This window comes from Tympanuchus pallidicinctus, unplaced genomic scaffold (genome assembly GCF_026119805.1).
Source record: "Tympanuchus pallidicinctus isolate F22 unplaced genomic scaffold, pur_lepc_1.0 scaffold16, whole genome shotgun sequence".
Taxonomy (NCBI): domain Eukaryota; kingdom Metazoa; phylum Chordata; class Aves; order Galliformes; family Phasianidae; genus Tympanuchus; species Tympanuchus pallidicinctus.
Window position 1 is genome coordinate 6,687,552 of NW_026294679.1, and position 23,806 is coordinate 6,711,357.

Sequence of the window (23,806 nt, forward strand, 5' to 3'; positions counted from 1 at the left end):
CCAGCAATTCAAAAGTATCACTGCAAATCTGTAATCTGAAAATGATAATGTTTGATTGGCATGACCATACATAAATGTTTAGTATTTAGTATGTGTTTTATTTCTGTATTCTAGCCAATATTCCTTACTTGTTGAAATTAATGTAATTCTGCACTGAGGCACTTTTCTGGAGAGCACTGAAGGAAACAAGAGACAGAAAAGTGTCAGTGTTCTGAGTATCTTATTCTACATTCTTTCATGATTCATAATGGATCTTTTCAAGAGCAATACAGGATTATGAGCAGAGATGAGAACTTAGTGGAGTTGGTTCACACAACTAAACCAAGCATGAAATAGTTTCTCAGATGTAAGAGGGAGCACAAAAGTAAGATACAAGCAAACACAGAATACCAGAAACAAAACAGAGATTACAAAAAAATCTAGGAATGTTCAAAATAGCACATGGATACTTGGTCTGCTTTCAATGGGAATAATGTAGTGCCTAAGAATAACAAAAATATACTTAAAGGGAATTAAGTCAGATTGATGAATGGTTCCATACGCTAGCTAGCAGCTAAACATAGCCTACTTAATATGATGAAATATTGAGGGTTACAGAATAATTATTTAAGAGTATGAAAAGAATCAGCAAATAGAAATGCTAGTTTGTAGGGAATGCAATTGCTGAAATTCTAAGCCTACGTGTTCAGCTCATGGCTAGTTCCATCCAGATAAAGAATGAAGTTATTCCTTGTTTTCAAAAAAGGGAAAAAGTGATGGTCAAACAAAAGGCAAACCTGGTAGCTTGACCTCAACACTAAACAGGTCTTAGAATAGATTTTGAAGGAAAAAAAAAACAACAACAAGGAACTGGAGGTAAATGTAAAGCACGATAAACTACGATACAGTTTTATCAAGAGCAGATCATGTCAGACTAACTTAATAACTTTTATTGATAAGATAATTGTCCTGCAGAAGAGTAATGCAGTGAACCTAATCTACCTCGATCAAAATAAGGCATTATACTGTTCCTAGTGAGACATTATTTAAGGTGGAGAAGATGGGCTTTATTGTGAGGAAAGGAAAAAAAAAAAAAGATGGATGAGAAACTGACTAAAGAATTATATTAGAAGAGGGTATAGCAGAAATGCTAAATCATGGTTTGAAACAGTGACTGAACACCTGGTGGGATGGCAGGGCCAACCCAGGGGAGCTCAAGTGCATGCAATTTACCTGAGTAACTGGAAGGGATGGAGCCAGGATCCACCCCTACCCAGATCTCATTTAAGGGTTGCCAGTGTAGGGTATCTTGCTGGAGATTTCTACTTACCTGAGGTCTTCTAAAGGTAAGTAGCTTCTTTCCTTTGTTTCTTTGCCTACTGCTGTTGTATTTGAGCAAGTCTTTGCTTGCTGTAGTCTATGGCTTTACTACTCTCCTGTCATTGCTGCACTTTCCTTTGTATTACAGTGGGTTAAGTTAAAATTAGGAATATCAAAATGAAAGGGATGTGATAGTAGAATTTCTCTGGGTCTTTGACCTGATTTAAATAATGGTGTTTTTTTTTAATCCTGGTTAAATGAGGAAATGGCTATGGAATTTTTATATTTATTTGTTTGTTTGTTTTTTATAGATTTAGCAAAGTTGAAATAAGACTAGGATCACCTTCCTTATGGGACAGGCTGAGAGAGTTGGACCTCTCCAGGCTGGAGGAGAAAAGGCTCCAGGGGGACCTTATAGCAGCCTTTCAGTATCTGAAGGGGGCTTACAGGAGAGCTGGGAGGGACTTTTTATCAGGATATGCAGTAACAGGATGAGGGGAGACAGCTTTAAACTGGAATAAGGTAGATTTAGATTGGATAGGTTTAGACTAGATAGAGGGAAGAAAATCTTTATTGTGAGGGTGATGAGACACTGAACAAGTTGCTCAGTGAGGTTGTGGGCACTCTGTGCCTGGAGGCATTGAAGGCTGAGCTGGATGGGGCTGTGAACAATCTGGTCTAGAGGGAGGATGATCTTAAAGGTCCCTTCCAACCCAAACTGTTCTATGGTATAAGAGAACAAATTACTTTGTGGCCTGACAGAATGGAAACCTAACAGTATGGTAAGCACTACTAGGGGATAATTATCATGTTCTTTTGATAAAATTTGGTGACTTGATAATCATTCCCAACAGCAGAGGTTTAATCTGTTACGGTGACTATGAGCTGTGGTTATGTCATGGTCATTAAGTAAATTGTCATTATATAAGATGAAAAATTTTTAGTTAAGGCAATAAAGTGTTAACATTGTTTTACAAAGCACTGGTTAAAAAAAAAAAAAAAAAAAAAAAAAAACTCTCAGAATGTTGTTTACAGTTTTCATGACCCACATTAATTCACAGCAGGTGCAGAGTGGGATGGATAGAAGAAAGAAGTACCTATTTTCTCAGCTGAGATGAAAATAGCTTATCTGGCAAAACAAAGCTTGAAAGGGCATATGGTTACATCTTTATAAGTACGTGTGGAGGTAGATGTGATGGGAATGTTATGTTAAAGCATAGCACTATTTCAAGATCAGATACATACAAACAATTGTGAATAAATGAGAGATTTAGAAGAATCTTGGCAATCCGTATGAAGCTTGAACTGTTTTCCAGACAAGGTCACAGAGGCAGAGAACTGAACTACTTCAATATGGAAATTCAGACATGAATGAAGGGGTATGTGTGACACAGTGAGGTAATGATGAGTCAGAATTTAAAGCCTGTGCTATAAAGCTTTGGATACTTACTGACATTGCTAGAGAAGCTTAATGGGGAACTTGTTTGAATACTTTTCTTAAGAAGAAATGTTTTTAACTAGACCTTTTGCTAGGGCTTCTACTATTCCATCAGGATTTTGATGTTCCTTCTTAGTGCGTAGTACGTAAGAAGGGGTCTGCCCTTTCTTAAATGGTAAGAGATTGAGGCTGTTGGTTAGGATGTCAGATGCTAATTGGATGTAACTTGTTTATATGCTTAGATTTGAGACAATCAACTGGTTTGGGCCAGGAGGTAACTTTTCTTAAGTCATATTGGCTGAGATTGCTCTCCTCTCTAACATCAGCCCCCTGGAATGAGGTACAAAATTTTGCTTTTTCAGAATTTTAAATTGTGGCTGGTCAAGAAATTCCCTTACTTCAGCATCTTCCTTCTCTGACTAATTGGTGTTTTTAATTTTTATTTATTCTGCTGCAGTAAGAGGGAGTCTAATTATCTGGGGCACTATTTTTATATGCTACAAGACTTGATTTAATGTTTTCTTTCTCAGATCTTCCAAGAATTTCTTCTGAGTAAGAAAATCTTAGCTTCTTGAGGTAGCATGGAGCTGAATGGAAGGCAGTCAGGGATACTTCATATGTGATGGTTAGTTTTGAAATGAAAAATTGATCATTGGTCCAGATCTCCCTGAGACTCTAATACTTCTAGCTCAAATAATTGAAACCATGACAAAAACAACAACAACAACAACAACAACAAAAAAAAAAAAAAAAAAAAAAAAAAAAAAACCCACCCCAAAAAACACATTTTGTTAACCAGGATTCTCAGCGCTTTCCATTTTATGTATTCTACAAAGTCTCTTGCAGATGCTTTATCACACTGCTAAAGAATTCAAGTTCTTCAGCCTTCATAAAACATACACTGTCTGTAATTACCTTAAAGTTTTCCTTCCTGATTTGGTTTCTTGACTTCTACTTAAAAGAAAATGATTGAAAAGTTAAAGTGATGATGGTGTGCTTTATCTCATCAAATGTGTGAAGAATCTAAGGCAACTAGGCTGCTAACACACCTATTATAGTCAAGTGCATACAATTAGATGGATGTAAATGTACTTAATGTTTATTCCTAAAGATTGTTGTCTACACAGATATGGGTACTTAGTTTGGAAGCAACAAACACAATGGTGTTAAAAACCTACTAGACAATTCAGTGTGATTTATTGGTAACTGTGCTTGTAGCTGCCATGAAGACTTTTGCAACTAGTAAGAAAAAAGATTACTCTGTTCATCACTGTATTGTTTCTTGAATTATGAATAACAGTACTCTGAAATTGGGCAGTTAATTTCTCATAGCCTGTGCAGTGATATCGATGTATCAGTTCTGTGATGTGGCTTATCTTTTTCAATCCAGGAAGCTGGAGTTCAAAGGTCTTTCTTAAAGCGCAGATTACAAAGCGTCAGGATAATCTACTGCTACTCAGTCTGTGCGTCTCCTTATACTTCTTGACAGAGAAATAAAATAGCAGATTCATAAGTCAGGTCAGATCTAGTCTGTATCTCTTTTCTTGAATCCTATCCTGACAAGCTCAGATAAATTATCTCTTGGTGTAGAAATGGCCTGAATCACATATAGAAAATGAATGTCTTTAAACCCGCCAGTCCTCCACAAATCCTCAGGTTGAGTTTCCTTTGAACTGCCTTCTCAGCTAGTGATGCTCACACAGAAAACACAGAATTAGTTTTTCTTTCTTCTTTGTAGCATTGTCTCTGTGGAGTCCAGTGTTACAAGCCATGGAACCTTTGAAGAAAGAGTTGGCAGTTGCATGGTGTATGTAACTTTCTAAATCCAAACCCCACGTAAATGGAAAGCAGTTACTCCCACGCTTCTCAGTCCCTTTTGGCTACCATCTGGAACAACAATAAAATAAAGCTAACTCTTTTTATCACCTTAGATACATAAATCCAGCTGAAAACAGTTATGTTTTTTTCCTAATAAACTGTGTGATTAAATTCAAGCTAAAAAGTTTCTGGTGAGTCATTTTAACTTTGTCTTTTAAGTTTTAGTTGGAAAAAATGAAATTTTAGAGTTACCCTGTTAAATTTTTTTCACTTTAGTATTTTATGGAAAATAGTGCTTTTCTCCCTGTTTTTCACTGTTATCTAAATTATTCTTGTCTGACGTTTATTTTGCTTTTGTGTCACAGGAAAACTGTGATACCTAAACAAAGATTTAGGAAGCTTTTAGGTTCCTGATACCAAAAAAAAAAAAAAAAAAAAAAGCCCAACCAAAAACCAAACAATAAAACCTGCTGATAAAAAAAGCACCAGTGCCTGTAGGCTGAAAGCTTGCTACCTTCTTGTCCTTGTACATGTGTACATTCAGACTGCAGTATTGGACAGCAAGTTATACCACTGTTGTGGGGTAAGAAGAACAAGCAAGGTGCAATGCAACTGGTTGTGATGATCTGCTTCCAATATTGCATTCATCAACAGAGGTGTAAAATGTATCTAAAGTCTTGAGAATGCTTCCAAATTCTTATTCTTTGCTATTTTAGTTCATTATAGGCTTCATTATTTCTTCCTCTAACTTTTGTTCCTCCCCATAGCAGTTACTTTCCAGATTTAGAGCTCCCTCCTCAGCCTCCTATGGAGCTGTTTTCTGTCACTGGTGTCATGGAACTCTTGCCCCAGTTTCCCTGACGCCTCTATTTCCTCTTGAATCAAACACTGCAATTGGAACAAGCTATAGTCTTTCTTTCTGATCCCACACCAATGTGCAGCTCAGACAAAGCAGAGCAAAGTATTACAAAATTAAACCCAAAATACAGTAGTAGTTTAGTAGCTCAGATGGCATTCCATCCCAGCAATATCTGTAGGCTTTGCCTAAACAGATGTGAAGCTGCGTTTTCTCAAACTAACCTCTGGTCTATGCAAACGGATTGGAAGTTGTTAGGCATTTCTTGAGCATTTCTAGTGATCTGGTGCTCTTGCCAGTGCCTCATTTAAGTTTCTAGGGATGTGGACAGCTAGAGTAAATTTCTTCACAGGAATGTGTTGGTATTATGGTGCTCCAATGTTATGCTTATTTCATGGTGTTCTTTATACACAGCTTAAGCATAGGTACTCTTGTCTTGTGAGTACTCACTACAGTAAAGTCAACCAAGAAAGCAAGTGCTTTATTTTAGAAATAATATTATTTCAGAGAAATTGTTTTCTAATTTTCCCTTAAGGTGGGAAAAGCACCCATGTTAGCCCCTGCCCAAGTTTTTACCAGCCCCTTCAGCCATTCTGTTTCACTTTCAGTTTAGGATCTACTTGAGCTTCATGTTCAAAGCACAAGTTAAAGATGTTCAAGGAAGTCGTGCAGATTTGGGGGAGCTTCTCTGTGCTTGAGGCTTCTTTTAAGCATTTCCATCAATATTCATCAACCTTCCACATAAAGCGGGAATCTTGAAGGAAGAACACTTGTACTTGTTTGTTTTCCAGAGGAATAACCACGTTATTTACCTATGGAAATTATATATCATCATATTATGCCATGGGCTAAAAGATCATTTCAGAAAGGGAAACATTTATTTTTTTTTTTTAATTTTTCAAAGCTCTAAACCTCAGAGTTAAATGAATATTGACTGGTCAGTCAAAACATGTTCAACTTCCCTTCAATATACTGTTTCTACACTGAAGTGAGCTATTTCAGATAGCTGAAAAATTATTGCTTAATACCTTTAAACACTGTCAGAAATCAATAACTTTGAATTCTGTGTAATTTGTACACAAGTTTGGCATACCACTTTAATTCAGTCTGTTTAGAATTGAATGTAAGTGGTTTGAACAGTTGTCAAAAGGACGAATGTCAAATACTACTTTTTTTTATTTTAGAAATAATAGTTTGGCTATGTTAGAAATAGCATTACTTTGATACATGAATTATTAACAGTACTCTTACTGAAGATCTGGATAAAGTACAAATTCAAAATATGACGAGAAGTAGCATTGTTTTTGTGGTTGCATACAGCCTGTGCATCACGATTCCTATTTACAATATCTTTGAGATCATAAGCATATCTTAATGAATAAAAAAAACACATTTTCCAATTATTTTAGGTGAGCAAACAATTGGCAAAGAAGTCTTGTGCATCACATGATTGAAGCAGCCAAATTTCTTTAACAGCAGGAGCTGTAGCTTATGTAATGAACACCTGTAGAAAAATCAGTTGTGATTCCAGCTTTCAGATTTACTTTTCAGGCTGGCCTTATGTGTTTACTGCTATGGTGTGTAGCTCTGTGGGTACTCTGCTGTCATCAGAATTTCACAGAAATATTGGCAAAGAAGCCAAGTAATGGGATTATCTGGTATCTTAATAGAACAAACAGGTCTTGATTTTCAACAGTGTGTTTCCAGCTGATAATCAACTGGATTACAGGAGAATTATCTCATTTGCCAGTCATAAGGTTCTTCCTAAACTATACAGTTGCAAACAAAAACACGTGTTAATTAAGGAGTCAAGAAATATGTAGTATTTCCACCTTCTTATGTATTGAATAGTTTTTATGACGAAGCATCTTCGTTTAAATTGTTTTGCATTTATTTTTCCTGAAGTGTTTGCAGGTTTGCTCAGAATTTTTTTAAAATAAGAAAAACATAGACAAAAAATAATTAAAAAAAATAATAATAATAAAAAAAAGATCCAAACCTCTGAGTGTTATTGTATCTTTAATAGAGATACTGCCACATGCTGCTGATGGCAGATACCTAAAAATAGTTACTTTTTTCTGTAGGACAAATTCTCAAGGCGTTTACAACACTATTTTCTTCCACTTTCATTTTTTCTCGATCTCCTTTCACCTCAAATATAAATCTCTTGAGACTTTTTCTCCTCTAAATTTCTCACCTCAGAGGAAGGCAGGAAAAAAAAAACACATTTTAACGATTAACACTGACGGAGTTGCTAACCTTTTCAGAAATCTCCAAGAAAATTACAGTTTCAGTGATATTTGCCATCAGGAGAAAAGTTAATTTTACTCATCAGGACTAGTCTAGCAAATGTAGAGGAAATACAGTTGCGAAAATCCAAGATGATAATTTTGCCTTTGGTTACCGAATTCTAAAATGACTTTTAACCTCCACATATCATTTTTGACTTCCCTACACAGGGCACGAGTCAGGGTAGATTTGGTCCTACAGTTTAGAATAAGATCTGTACAGAAAGTGAAAGAAAAATCTTCCTCTAGGATTTAATATCCTTTGCTCTGTAAATGTGTGCATATGCAGTGTAGCATAAACCATGAAGCTGAATACCCATTACTAGCTAGAGCTGTGCACATCTGAAAAGAGATTCCTACCACTTTTTGCACCTTGTTTTGTACACAGGCATTTTAGCACTTCCAGTTAAGCACATGGGAGCGGAAAATTAAACCTAAATGTAAGTGAAGCAGTACACACATGGAAGATACAAACATTCTCATTTTTTACATAGGTGTATGGTAGGGTTTCTGTCCTGTGGCTCAGGGTTGCATGGTTTCCACAAGACTGCACTGCTGGTAGTCATGGAAGTTCAAGAAGACAAAAGAAAGATTGCTACCAGTGAACAAGCTAAGTGATGACATGGGCTGAATCACAGCAGCTGCTAATGGCCATGGGATGTTAAAGGCTGAAGCTGAGTATGAAGAAGAGTATGATCATACCTGAAGTTTCAGACAGTGCTGTACCAGTATCCAAATTGCATTGCTTTAGATTCTATAAACTTGAATTAATAACACTTCACGTATAGCATCTTGTATTTATGTATCTTTTATATTTTTCCTCTCTTCTCTAAATCAGGTTTCTTTGCTGACTGCTGTATTTTCTTGTGTGGTGGAATTTAGCACACTACTTTGCTGTAGAGGCACGAATCACCTCTCACGTTAGCATGAATTGCCCCTGCAAACAGCTAGGGGGCTGTATTATTCCACTTTTAAAGCAATAAGACACGAATCGAGGAATATACATATTATCAGGCTCTCTTAACAACTTTTTCCTTACCGGTTTGGGCAAACATCAGTGTCTGTGCCCGTGTGCCAGTATTTAAAGTTTAATGGGATCATTTGTATAAGGTATGGAACATCACAAGAGGCTACAGTTTTGCTTGTATCTTCACATCTTTAAGGGTGAATGTGTTTGGTGAGGTGTACATTCTGTTCTGTTTCTTACCTGTAAGCGGTTTGAATGCCACTATGATATTTGAGCATTTATGTATCTTTTCTACTGAAATCAAAAGAATGCCACATCAGATATGAATTCATGAAGAAATTTTGCAGTTTTTTTTTCTTCCAGGTGGTCTGATACTACATGAGCACAACCTCTGGTGAGGACAAGGAAGCAAGACTGTAGGAAGAATTTCTGGACGAGAACAGCTGTATGACTTCACTACCAGGTCAGTCTAGAGGTGTAATGGTTTGGTTTTTTCTTCCTCATTTTTTTTTTATTAATTTTTTTTGTGCAGGTAGCTTTATTTCATTATACTTCTGCATGAATTAGGCCACTCAGTAATTTGGATTGCACTTGCACTGGGTTTTTATTTGATTACCGTGTGAACGCGCATTGTTTACTTTGCTTTTGTTTTATGTTTTTCCTGATACTTACTGAAAGCTCTAAACCCAAGTAAATGACAAGTTCAGTAAAAACTCAATCTTGCTTTTGTGCTGCAAAAGCCCATTCAAGGCTTCATAAGCCCCTCAAAATTGATTTTTGGAGCACTGTTATTTAATCTGTCCTTCAGAAAACTTTAATGCCTTGGGCAAATCCTTCTTGCCTTATTCCCACCACTAGGTTCTCCGACTTCATGGCAGGCAGATAAATGTAAGACACAGAAAAGCAGTGCAGTCCTTAGTAATTCTCTTAAGTTGTCTACTCTCCCTTTCTCATTGTTGAATAAAACCTCCTGTGTAAACACTATATTTTGCTCTCTCATGGCATGCAGACTTTTTCCCATTAGTCTCTCGCTCTTCCCCACCTGCTACATCTGACTCATTAGCTCATTTTTAGCTGTTTTTCACCTTTTCCTTCCCCAAAGCAATATATTTAAAGTTCAGGGAATTGTTCTTATTCTCAGCATACTTTCTCCCCGCATATCTAACGCAGTGCAACTTTCCTCTCTGGCTCAGTGGCTCCAACTTCAATATTTTCTTGCAGAGTTCACTATTTAAAATGAGGTCTATGGCAGAGATGGTGGAGGGAATTAGTGGGGTAGCTGTGGTCCAGTCAATATATTAATGCAACCTTGTCAGCTTACCATTACATTGTCATCTGAACTGCAGCAAGCCATAACAACCCAATGTAGTGTTCCAACACCACAGCTCTTGCACATGAGACTAGCTACAAAACAACATCAAGTAGCATCTGAGTCAATTTTTCTTCCATGTGAAATCCTTCTGAGAGTTTGCTGTCAACCACTAATTTACATGCAAATGAGTAGGCAGAAGGAAATCCAGTAAGGCTGAATACAGAAAAAAATAGTATTCTGACTTCACACGTCTTGTATGAGTGGCCTGAAGTACCATATGGCCCTGACTACAGACGGAGTTGGATGCTCATGCTGCATTCAATGCATTTAGGTTCAGTCTATAAGATGGAATGAAGCTTAAAAATGCCCATTGTTTAGGAGTTTTGAAGCAGTGTTGATTTTTTTTTAAACAGAAGCTTTAATATTATTATTGTTCCTCATTAGCATATATTTTCTTCATTAAAAGTTTTCAAAGAAGTAAAACAGCTAATGTAGATAACTACAAAACCCCAAGAACCTACAGTTATGTAAAAACTAGCAGTAAGTGCTGGCAGTAAGTAGCCTAAGTAGTTAGTACTGATTTCCACATTATTTATACTGTAATGGCCTTTAAACAATAATTCAGTAGTGATTATGTTGTCATCTGTCTTCTAATGAAATGTTTGTCCTTACCAGCTGCACCTTGTATTTGTTATATTATAATCATTGTTCTGAAACTTCTTAGTAACTATCAATCAACAGAATAGAAAACTAGCTTAAATATCTTTAAAATAGTCACATTTAAAACTTCCTTTTTTTTTTTTTTTTCCAAATTATTTCTTTTGCTGAAGAACCTTATGTTTTGAGTGATTGTCACATATAAATGGCAAGGTCAATCTTGGTTAGACTAAACTCAACAGCAAAACACCCACTGACTTAATTTTACCCTAGAGAAGATATGTGGGAAAGAACGTGAGAGGAGCATAAGGATTTCAGCCACAGAATGGGTTTGGAGCTTTCGTATCAGTGAGAAATGGCAGATAGATCAACTGATGGTTTTTCTCAAGGTGAGGGACGGGATCTTGCTTGTAAGGAAATTACTTCATTGTTATTTCTTGCTATCTTAAGTGCAGAAATAGCGGCCAAACTGCAGGCTTCAGCCTTCTGGTGAGTCAGTTGTCTTGGTGGCCTATAGTAAATGATTGTTTGTTTAAAATATAAGAAAAATGTGAAAGCCACAGAAAAAACAAGTGCTATCAATTGCTATCAACCACTACATATTGCTAAAATCTTCCACTGCGGATAAACAAAGTCTACCAGTTACTGAATCTACAGACTGGATTCTGTTGCAGTCACCTAAGTCTGGGATTAGTTCTGTGGGAAGCAGAGCTCTACTGTTGTGCAGATGGGACACTTCGGTTTTGAATATTTTCGGTCTGGCACCTTGGTAAATTTTTCAAGAGCCAGAACGGAGTTTATAGCTGCAGCTTACAGGAGAGTACATGTAATCAATATGTGTACAATGGCACTTGAGGTTTGCTGCATATCTCAAGTGTTAATGTGATGCAAGTGAGTTCAGCTACCCAAAGCCACTGATCCTCCATGAAGAGAGCAAAGAGCTGTGTTGTCTCTGTGCTGTCAGGACACGGAAATTAGTTTAGACATAAATGGAAGGGATGGCATCCAGAGACTAATGAATACTGCATGTAAGCTGGCAAAAATTAAAAATAATTTCATCTCCAGAACAAAAAATGTGGTACAATTGCACTCATGACAAGCATGAATACTTTTCCACACCTACAGTCCTGTTAGAAAACAAACAACAGGCATTCTGTGCCATGGACTTCCTGGCTGGATTACTTTTTTCAGAACATGGTTGTGTTTTAAAGCTTTTCTGGATTATGAAATCAAAAGCTTTCTTCGTTTTTCTAGAGATGAACCAAAGACTGGCAAGGGGAATGTTTAGTGACAATCCGCAGAGTTTTGGAGGTGCGCTTTTCCAGATGTCTTGGTATTTCTGAACTGTCAGTAACATTTTTACTTTTTAACACTTTTAAATCACGATTTCAGTTTCACTGCAGTGGTAAACGCTCCACACAAGCTGTGTTTTGTAACAGTAAAAGTCACTGTTAATGCGGGGCTCTGCAGTGTGGGGCTTTTCTATGCCCAATAATACTGTGTGCGTGTGTATGTACGTGTGTGTTCAGGACATTAATGCATGAGTGGTTTTGTAAGTATTGGTCTGGATTTCAGTTCAGTTCTTGCCTGCCTTGTTGTGATGTGAATGTTGCAGCTACTCCTGACTTACATCTCTAAATTACAGAGTTATTATCAGGCATACATATAACTTTTATACTAAGTAACTACTATAACTCTGCGTGCCATCATGATGTTAAAATTACCAGTAAAGAAGTAATCATCTTTGCATTTTGCTCACTTTAGCTCACACTGAAGTGTGTGGAAGGCCAGGTTGCTTCATGGCTTGTGTAGCAGCTATTGCAAAAGCTAGGACTGACTTCCATCATCAATGCCATCACCAACTTAGCACCTTGTAGTTACCTAGGCATGCTCCCAAAATCTGGCTGTTGTCTGTCCCTCTGACAATATCCTTATTGCACATGTAACAGATTATAGTTTTTTTTCCCCATAGAAAAGCACAGCCTCTCTCAAATGAAAGAAAACACACAGAGGTGTGATTTCATGGGTTGCAACTTGAGATCAGTGTTATGATTTCATGGAAAGAAGCAGCGCTCTGGACAGGTTGGTTTGGAAATACAAATGCACCTGCTAAGAGAAAGTGGCAGGAGAGGAAAAGAAGCAGCAGCAGAGCTTTCACTCAGATGGGTTCTGTGAGAGCTCCGCGTAGCCCAGCAGATGCTTGGCTTTTAAATAAGTGTTTCTGAAGCACCTTACAACAGTTTAGCTCCATCTGTGATTCAGTTTTCTCCACAGCAGCGGCCAGCCCCACCAGCTTCCTTCTGCAAGGAGAGGCATGTTCCTTTAGGCAAAATGTACTGTGAGGAGAAGCAAATTCCTCAAATTGAGCAGGCCGAGCAGCGCATTGATGACACTGCCAAGGAAAGGACAGAAGTATAGGCTATTCTTTTTAAGAAAGAAAACATTTGGTCGCAGCTAAAAGCTGAGAACACCTGAATCCAGTGTTCCACGTACGAAAGCAAGGAAATCTGGAAACCGACGCTATTTTGGGCTCACTGCATTTCGTTGGGTTTTGGGGGAGCGCTGCATAGTAGCGACTGTGGGCAAACCACTACATAGTTCTCTGCCTGAACCATCTGTCGTGCACGCGGGACATATGCTCGCCTTACTCGTGCGGGAGCCCAGTGAAAGCCGATACAGGCGGGCCGGGCCGAGCACCGCGAGCCGCGGCAGCACCGCCCCGGGGCGCCGCCACACGCACCGGACGCCTCCGCCTATCGGTCACCTCGAGAGCCCTCCCGCAGCGCCCGGGCTGCCCCGCCGGAACAGCTCCCTGCCCGCGGCGGAGCTCCGTCCCAGTTTCCCCGGTCAAACTTTCCCAGCCGTCGGCAGCACCTGCGCGCATCTCCCGGGCGAGAGGCAGCACCGCCTCCGCGCGAAGAAATAAAGTTGCGGCTCCGAGGAGGGACGAATCCCCTCCCGCAGGGCTCGGGCAGCCGCGGGGAGCCCTGTAGGTGGCTGTCAGCGCCTCATCCCCCCCACCCCTCCCCGTGAACGCTCGGTCCCTCCCCGGGCACAGGCGCTGCCCACCCAAGGAGGCGCCCGGCGCTACTGCCCCGCTGCCGCCGCTCCGCGCACACACAGACACACAAATACGGTGCGTGCGCCTCCGGGAGTCAGCGCCTCCGCCTTCAGGTTGCTCAGACCTGAAACCTACGGGGAATCTCAGCGTTCTTGTCGCCGCTCCTGCTGGTGGAAGCGGTGAAGAGGAGAGATTTTTATTACTATTGTTATTATTATTTTTTTTCCCCCTTCTCCTTATATTCAATGGATCGGAACTTGGAGTCTTTGCACCTCGGCGGTTTCGGAATATCTACATGCTGAGCCTCTTTGTTGTGGCACATCGGCTCGTTCGGTGGAACCATCCGGAGACGGCACGATGTTCCTCGCGCTGCTCTACTTGGCTCTGCCCTTAGCGGGTAAGTTGTGCGGGTGTTCTGCGCCCCGCGGAGCCGGGCGAGGGGCGTGCGGGGCCGGGTGCCCGGTGGCTGTCAGCCCACCGTTCGGACAGGAGAGTGAAGTTTCCACTACTTTGCACGGCTCTGCCTCTCGCATCGCTCGGCCGCTGCAAGCTTTGCGAGATGATAGGCTTAGCGACGTTGGGCTCCGGCAAGTCGCAGGTAAACTTTTCATTTTAATGGAAAAAGGCTGCTGAAGGGACGAGGAAGGTGGCAGCAGCCTGTGAGGGCTAGCCGCCCCAGCCTGGCAGCCCGCCCGCCGCAGGCATCCCTTGCGCCCCGAGGGGTCCGCCTCTCCGCCCGCGTCTCTGAGGGAGCGCGACGGGGGCACGGAGGAGCGGAAAGAGTTAATGTAATTTGCTTTGTTCTCATGCGAAAGCATCGGGCTGAGGAGAACGGGAAGAAGGAGACCGTAAATTCCCGTTTTAGGATATGTGTAGCATAAGCAAAACGGTGTGGAGCCTTTAGAAAGTGACTGACGCAGAAAGGAGGCTGATATCAATCAGCGCGGATGCGTCTCTCGCGGAGCGGCCGTGCTGTTGGTGGCTGTGATGGAAATCACTGCACAGCTCGCGGAAAGTCAGGCCGAGTGCTTAACCCCGCTGTTAAACGCTGGAGCGGGAAGGGTATCTGTTTCACCAAAGCGGATCCGGAGAGGGATGAAGGCTCGTTCTGCCAGGCACGTTAACCCCTGTGGGTTTTCTTTCCTTTTTGCGTTTCCTCATAAATCGACCGGCAGGGTTAAGGCGTACTCTTCTTCCCTCACACTCCCACAGAAGCGGATCTGGCTGTGAGAAGCCCACGTGCTTTAGGCCGTGCCCGAGCTTCGCCAGGTGCTGCCCGTGGGCTTTATGCAGGGAAGTGCTTCGTGTTGCTCGGGCTCCTGCCCCGGAGCGCCGCTTGTGGCAGCCCCATCCCACAAAGAGAGTGTGTGTTGGTTTGTGTCTCCTCTTTCCAGACGTACTTCTGTCCGCAGAAGTCAGCGGGCTGCCCGGAGGGGACCGCCTCGACTGTGTGAAAGCCAGCGATCAATGTCTCAAGGAGCAGAGCTGTAGTACTAAGTACAGGACACTGAGGCAGTGTGTAGCCGGCAAAGAGAGCAACTTCAGCAGGGCGACAGGCCTGGAGGCGAAGGATGAATGCAAAAGCGCCATGGAGGCTCTCAAGCAGAAATCTCTGTACAACTGCCGCTGCAAGAGGGGCATGAAGAAGGAGAAAAACTGCCTGCGTATTTACTGGAGCATGTACCAGAGCTTACAGGGTACGTTGCAAAACAGAAACATTACATTCCCCCTAATGCAGCCCCTCACATCTGCAGCTAGCTGCTGCCACTGAGGCTAAGCCGGGGGTCTGACCTCGTAATTCACATTGTGCTCTTCAGCTGCAAACTGAGGACCTTTCATCCGACTCGGGAACAGCTGCTGTTCCATCTCCTGTTGTTGGGAAATCCACAATGAGGGTTTCCTCCAGGGGACCCAGCTGACCTTTCTAAACCAGAGTCAAACCAGGGCATTAGCAAGTGCAAAAGCTACAAAAACAGTCGCTTGGAGATGTTTTCCCAATATTTCAACTCCTTAATTAGGACTCACCTAACAAGATCACAGAACACTGAAACAGTAAAATGTAACATGAAGAGGAGCATTGTTTTAAAGAAAAGTTTATTGTTCCTGGTGTTTGCTAGCAATATTCCCTGGATATGCTGAGGCAGAAAAGAGAAGTTCATGCTTCCTAGAGCAGTAGAAGTGCCAGTTAGGAGGGATGTGGCAGTGACTGACTTGTGACTTCTGTTCTCATTGATGTCACTGGCTGGTTTCCCACAGTCTGCTGAGAATAGCGAAGTCCTTATGAAAGATATCCTTTTTGTCCCTGTTTTTGCTCTGGTCTTGGAGTTATAGATGCTGTCCTTCATTTCCATGTGGTCCCCGCTTAACTATTTTGGTGTATCTTTTGTGTTGTTCCACAAAAGGCAGTCGTCCCTTTTAGTTCAGTTATCCAAGCATCTACTGGAAGGTTGTCATGAGTCGATATATATTTGTGTTCTAGCTTTCATAATAAATTGCATGACTCTCAGGCATTTTCTGCATCATAAATAAATTTTCCTTCCAACAGTATCTTGTTAGGAATGTTTTGTTCCAAAGATGCTCATTTTTTGGCTGTTACCTGGACTGCTCTTCTATTGTTAGTGTAGTGAAGAGGAACTTTCCTGCTGGTGTATTGAGATGGGACAGATCTGATGATGTCAGACTGTCACTGCAAAACAAATCGTGACCTTATTCATGGGGGAAGGAGAGAAAAGAGCTAGTGATGGGGATAAACAACTTGCTTCTTTCAGGTGTTTATATATATAGAGAGAAGTAGCCATGCAGATACATTAAAGGGAATTACCTATCAAGTCTATTGCAGTTACTTCATTTGATAGTCAGCAGCAAAATCTTAGCTTGAATTCTTGTTTTGAAAAAAAAAATGAACTTTTTTTTGTCTTTAGGAAATGACTTGCTTGAGGATTCCCCCTATGAACCAGTTAACAGCAGGCTATCAGACATATTCAGGCTAGCACCGATTGTATCAGGTAAGCAGACTTAAAATTCTTTAACTGAAACATGAGTTGAATTCTGGAACTTTCATAACTCGTGGAACAGTACCTTCTTAAGTAAAGATATGAGTTGGTGACTTTCTGGATTTAAGAAGTTCACAACATGGTTGGTTTTGTAGTAATAATTAAAGCTGAAGGAGTTCTCGACAGGATGGCAGTTTCTTGAGTCATTCTTAACAATAAATGCTAAATGTTCCTGTAGGTGGCAATCTGATTCCCTGTGTTCCTGATTCACAAATCAGTTCCTTTTTGGGAATGTGGTCAGTGCAAATTACCTCCTGTTCGCATTCAAGAACATCAGAAGATAATCTTTCAAATGTTTTCATAAGGCAATGCTTTACAGTTTCAAACAGTTTTGTTATTTTGTGCCTTTCAGAACTTGCTCGTATTAATTACAATGTTATTCATTAATTTAATTATGCTGTTTGTTTGCACTGGACTAAGTTACATTCATTTTGGATGATGAATTAATTGAAACAATGAATTTGGGACATCTACAGTGGTTGAAGGTTGGAATTTAAATTCTTTTTCACAGTTTCAGAAAGTCTTCTGAGGATGCGCTCTGCACTCAGGACTTTGTTTGGTTACATAAAGAAACTGAATGTGCACAATGGAATATGCATGTTCCATATATGTGCACAATGTAACATGATGTTAAGCTGAAGTTAACTGACATGGTACAGATAAGCATTAGTAGATTGCTCTTCAAAGGAAAAAAGAAAAGAATGGAGAGAATGGCTTGACCAATTTTCAGCATTGCTTGCACTTGTTAGGACCTTAAGTCTCATTAAAAGCTGGGGGATGTAGGTTGTTAAGTATTTAATGGTACGGATTTTCAAAGGCCTATAGACACATAAAATGTAGATAACTGCCCACTGGGATTTTCAGAAAGGGCTAAGTGATTTAAATAGGTGCTAGATGCCCAGGCATTTAAAAAAATTCTAAGTGCTTAATGCATCTTTAGGTATCTTAATGCCTTTGAAAATCGGCCCTTTAGTCACTTTTCAAAATGTAACTTCAGATCCAAATTGCATACATCTTTTGAGAGCATTGCCTTAGTTTGATGATCGAGTCTATTGCAGAAGTAGGGAGAAAAAGAATTTCTGAAAAACTTCATTCATTTATTTATCACTTAAAAAACAAACAATCCAATTTAGTATAAAAGCAAGACAAAATCAGGGAAGAGGTCTTCTAGGCTGTTTTCTTAAACAAAAGGGGCAAATTCTAACCTATCTTTGCAGTGTTATATGCTACTGAAACACCCTCTGCTTTCTGTTATGTGTTAGATTGCCCATTTTCTTGCAAAGTAATTTTTTTAGTAGTGCAGTAAGTTTCTCTACTTGTTGTGTTCAGCAGCAAAGTAGGACAAGTGACTTCTTTCCTACCACAGCCACTTGGGTTGCTGGTGGATTGCTGAGGACTCGGTCAGTGTTAATGGTACACCACAAATTGCTGTTTGCTTTGATGGAAGTTTCAGTCTAACAAGGATTGGAGGCCTGGATTAACAGGGAACAAACAGAAGGTGTCATACAGAGGAGAACTACCACTGTTTGGAAATATTGTCATTTTGGAGAAAAAGAGTAGCAAAAGCATTTTGCTTATCGTCATGGTTACTGCTGCATGTAACGTTCTTTAAAGCTGCCTCCTTAAAGTTTTGCAGGGCTCTGCATACACCCCAAACAGCAGAACTGTGTAAGAGATTTGTATATCTTGATTTAAACAAACAAACAAAACCCTGTGCAAGCAATGTTGGCAGGCATTTCATAACTGCTAATACAGTTATTGCTGCTTTGAGATGTTTCTGTAGTGTTCCTTCTCATTAAAGTTACTTGGGTGTAATTAAAAGCAGAGGTTAGCCCTACTATCTCATGTAGGTTACTCTATGGTACTGTGTGACTTGGTATATATCAAGGCTGTTGGTTCAGCTGTGCTTTTTTGTTTTCTGCTTATTTTTGAGACAATATAGCAAATCATTATAATTGGCTTCTATCGTATGTGGGGTGGGAAGGAACCATTTGCCTAAGATGACTATTTTGTTACATCAATCTTTTGAATTATACATATGTCAAAAGAACAGAGGGCAGTTTTTAGAAGGAGTTAAATTTGGCCTAATTTTGTGCTGAAGGAAGTTGAAAATTGTGTCCTTCTCTTAAACAGAACCCTGTTTTCTTGTTAGGTGTTGAAGCATCAGTATGTTGACTTAAAACATTATGCAGGAATATATATATATTTTTTTGCTTGACTTGTTCCTAAGTTTGTAGTTTCTCTCAAGTTCCCATTAACTTAACGGGAAACAAATGATGAGGTCACAATATTAAAATGAAGCTTTGTTTTATATTTTCAAGTAGCCAAAGTTGTACTGAGACTAGTGGTTTAATTAATCTGGAACTATAAAGACAAAGTGTTCCATACAAACTTCAAAGCGAGGTTCAACAACATTGTTTTGAATGTTGAACAAACTGAAACATATAGAAGCATAAAGATGGCTAAAACAAATATGTGCTCAGTGTTTGGTTTACATGTGAAAATGTACCCTGTGTGTTCAGAGTGCTGCCTGAACTTCCTTCCTTTCCATCTGCGCTTTAAGTTCAGGATTCAGCTCTTTCTATGAAGCCAGTCTTCTGATACCCACATTGCCAAACCCAGGACTGAGAGCCTTTGCTGTTGAAGGGCAGGGCTGTCTTATTCTTCTGATTTGGATTTGTCTGATTTTTCTTTAGAAATACTGTGTCTGATGCAGCACTTCTTCCTCAAGGTTGTGAATTACTCTAGTAGGCAGCTCTTGAAATTACTGAAGACCTCTGTGTGTGTTTCAGAGAGTAACAGATTTGGGTTACTTATTGTGATGTATAAGCTTTTTGCTTAAACAGCAATTTTTGCTTAAATCTTAACAGCTTCTGAGAGGTGAAAACATTCTAAGGCCCTTGACTTCTATCACAGCTATAGTAAAGGCAAAATCTGTTGATTGGATTTTAGAGTTGAGTTTCACACCAAATTAACGGTACATGCTTGAGTTAGTTTGTCACTTGTTAAAGCTATCTACAGCTTTTCACTACCTGGGGAACAGTTTGGTTCTTGAATTTGTATTTTATTTGACATTGACCCTAATGACTGGAAGATATCTTACTATTTTGATATCAGCTGATACAATGTAGTTGTCATCTCTGTGGCATATTTCAAGAAAATATCTTGCATGAAAACTGTGGAAATACTAACAAAATAAACGTTGCTGAAATATCGCATTCATTTCCATGCAAAGTTGAGAGTCACTGAAGCCAAATAAAAAGCCTTAAGCCTTGGCTGTGAAGTGGTGTGGACAGAATACTTAATGTTAAAATGATTTGAATATTTAGATCAAGATAATTGGGATGGCATAATGCTTCTGCCTATGGATTCATTTTTAAGTTACTTACTGAAGTACAGGCTTAATAACCCACTGTTCAGCCTTGTGTATCTTTATTTTACATCTACCATGTTAAAAATAAATAACATACAACAAAAATCAGAGTATTTCTTTAAAAAAAAAAAAACCTGAAGTTTTACTAGTGTAAGAGAACTGTTGAGTCACGGCCTGAGCCACTGATTGATCACCTGGGTCAACCATGGGAGCACAGGTGAGGGCAATTCAGCTGTGTGACTGGAATTCTACACCTTATTTAGGGGCTGATAACACCGGGGAAGGATCTCTTTCTGGAGATCCCTCCTTTAAGGAGCATTTCAGTGTGAGCCGATATCTTTGGATATGGGTGAGCATTCCTTCTTTGTTTATTCCTTTGCTATCTCACTATGGTACTGTTTCCAACTGTACGTTGGTTGACTGTACAACTAGTAATCTGTGAAGAGGTGGTTGGTTACCTGCTGCTGCTTGTGTCTTGTTGCTAGTTGTTAAAGTGCGAGACAACTAGAAATTAGTAACTCTGCCAGTATATCTTTTTAATGTAGTAAACAGTTTTTTGCAGAGTGTGTTGTATCACTAACAAATGAGAGAGAAACTGGCTTGTATGTTTGCATGTCAAAAAGGAGAGTTGCCTGATTACATATGTCTCATAAAAGGCTGTTTACTCTTGTAGGCAGTAAGTGGGAGCTTACATTTAGAAAAGGGTATCACAGAATATCCTGAATATCCACAAAGATCACCAAGTCTGACTTCTGGCTCCACACAGGACCAGAAGTCAAACCATATTTCTGAGAGTGTTGTCCAAATGCTTCTTGGACTCTGGCCATCTTGGTGCCTTGGGGAATGCATTCTGGTGTATACTTTATATTTAATATGATAATTTTTTTCTAAAAGGGCGAGTTCAGTAGATAGCACAGCACACACAGGGTTTCTTACTGGGGTGTCCATTTTCACATTGGAACAACTTGAGGATCTCTTAGAAATGGGTTTGGGTCTCCCTCTGGGATGCCTGTGTGGTTCAGAAGGAAGGACTGTTTGTGGTGTTTGCCATTCTTCTTCTGAGCCGTTGGATGTCTTGTAGGCATTTTGTATCGTGGGAGTTCACAGATCAGTGTTAGCATTGGGAATGGAGGAACTACAGTATGAACATCAATATGGAGAAAGGCTGTTTCTCAAAATGGATTCACAGTATGCAGAGGAATAGAGCTTCCTAGTCCATCTGCTTAAGACTCTTCATTTTCCTTACTCTCATCCCTTTTCTTTTTGCTCCTTCTATGAAACACGGGGTTCACAATGGGAAAACTCCCCATCATTGAATATTAGTACTGTCTAAAGTTTCATAACCCTGAAATTATTTTAATCAGTAATTGATTATGTTTCCCCATACACTTTCACAATTCCTGTAGTTGCTGTGTTTCAGGTAGCACGTCTCTGAACCCTCAACTGTCAAGTGGTTCTTTTTTTTTTTTTTTTTTAATGTAGTAAATTACTTGCCTTTCATAGAATCCATACAAAGTTGTTTTCTTCTGTGTTTTTTCTTTTTTCTTTTCTTTTTTTTTCTTACATGTATTTAGGGTATATATGTTTTACCAAAAATATAAGTTAGAGCCTTTGTCCTAGCCAAAAGAATCATTGCTTTTTCCTTTTGGAGTTTGTAGTGTGTGAATTAGTGGCTTCTGCAATGAATAAATACTGCATGACGTCCCCAATTCCAAAAGCCTGAGGCCTCTAATCCTATTCCTAAATCTGTGTGTATTTCAAATGCTACATATTTTTGTAATTTAACAGTATGTTTTCTTCAGTCATTTCTATAAGAATATTTGCAATGCCACATTTCTACAAAGTCAATTTAATTTAGAAGATATTTAGTATCTTGATTTCTCTCAACTGTTTACAATTCTCTTATTAGCTCTTGCCTTTTATATTGCTGTATCTTTTATTTCCAAAAATGAGGTATTTCTTGTTACTTACCTTGCACATTCACCCAATTTCATAAACAATAAACCAGATCCTATTAAGTTAATAGGAGTCTTGCAATCTGATTGTGTTCCCACTGAAGTAAGCATAACACATCAAGATCTTTTTATTTGATTACGATGTATTCTGTTTCCTGTTGTAATTTTTTGGCTTAGTTCTGGTTTTCTGATGTGCAGTTGAGCCTTTTGAATCAGAAGAGTGAAAATGTATTCTTTATTTTGTGAGATGCACAGCTACATTTTCCTTTATAAGATAATGTGCATTAATCAGAATTACAGATTTTAGAACCAATATTTAACATTGTTGTTAGAGTTATAAATCTAGTGCAAGTCTCCAGTGAGAATTAGTGTCCCTTTGCGTGTTGCAAGAAAAGAACAGAACAAAACAAACACAGGCATCTATTTTAGCTGCATTTAATAAAATTAAAACAGTTTGATAAAAATAAATCTAATATGACCATGTACAGTATTTACGTTCTTTGACATTTCTGTCTGCAGATTTTCTTTGGAGAGACAACTAGGCTGGCTTCCAGTCAGATAACAAGTTATCAAGGCTGCATAGATACTAGTTGCTGATTTCCACTTCTGCCATTTTCATAATCAGATTGGACTTCACACAAAAGAAAATCACTTTGGTGGCTGTTGGCTTGCAGGAGCTCTTTGAATTTCCTGTTTTCTACATTTCTTGAAGCTAGATCTGATTATGAGAGGGGAATTAAGTACCTTGCTGAAGTAACTGATTGACTGGCTTACAGAGGCAGTGCATATGCTCTTTTACTTCAGGAGGAACGAGAACAGGCATTGAAACACCAAATAGGTATAAGCAAATATTCACATCTTGGTCCATATTTATTGCCTCAGTGAGGTTATTGGAACTTTTTTCTAATACTTTTGAAGATGTATTGGGGGTAAAGTTCTGTTTTCTTCAGGTCCTCTGCATAGCACAGCTTTGAGCAAATGTAGAGCTTGTCCCACTAGCCTGGGCAGGGCATGTCAAACCGTGTCAGCATGGCAAATGAGGTGAAATCTGTTTCATGGAAGGAGGAAGCATATGGTGATACAGCACAGAGTATTTCCACATGAATGTTCAGTGTCCCTGAATGCTGGGAACAAGAGAGAATATGTAGGAGTCTTGAAGGAAACCTAGAGAGTGTTCTCCTGGGCAACAGAAGTGTTGTGAGACAGGCTGAAGGAGCTGGGCTTGTTGAGCCTGGAGTGGAAAAGAATCTTAGAAAACCTCTTTGTGGCCTTTCTTTACTTGAAAGGAGCTGATAATCAGGAGGGAAGCTGACTTTTTACATGATCTGATAGTGAAAGGCCAAGGGGAAATGGCTTTTGTTGCAGTTTAACCTGGCAGGTGGTTAAGCACAGCATAGTCCTTTGCTCACTGCTCCCCTTCCCTGTGAGATGGGGGAGAAAACTAAAAGAAATCAACAAAATAAAACTAGTGAATTGAGATAAAACTATTTACTAAGGCAGAGAAAAGGAAAAAGGTAATAATTATGATAAAAATGTATGTAAGAATAGATACACAGGCAGTTTTTCACCATCCCCCAAATGATGCCCAACTATCCTCCTGAGCAGAAGAGAGATGACCTCCCACACCCTTCAAAACTCCTTCTGCATGATGTCATCTGGTGTGGAATTTCCTTTGGGCCAGTTTAAGTCAATGGCCTTGGCTCTGTGTGACGCTGCTTGATAACAACTA

General features: G+C 39.6%; 1 protein-coding gene across 1 annotated transcript in view; it reads left to right on the top strand.

The window, feature by feature from the left end:
- The first annotated feature begins 13,742 nt into the window (after positions 1-13,742).
- GFRA1 (GDNF family receptor alpha 1) overlaps positions 13,743-23,806 on the top strand; it is a 142,430-nt gene continuing 132,366 nt past the window's right edge. The window contains exons 1-3 of the mRNA XM_052678083.1: positions 13,743-14,093; positions 15,091-15,393; positions 16,618-16,701. Coding sequence (XP_052534043.1) covers positions 14,054-14,093; positions 15,091-15,393; positions 16,618-16,701 — 427 coding nt within the window. The 5' untranslated portion in view covers positions 13,743-14,053. The remainder of the gene's footprint in view (positions 14,094-15,090; positions 15,394-16,617; positions 16,702-23,806) is intronic.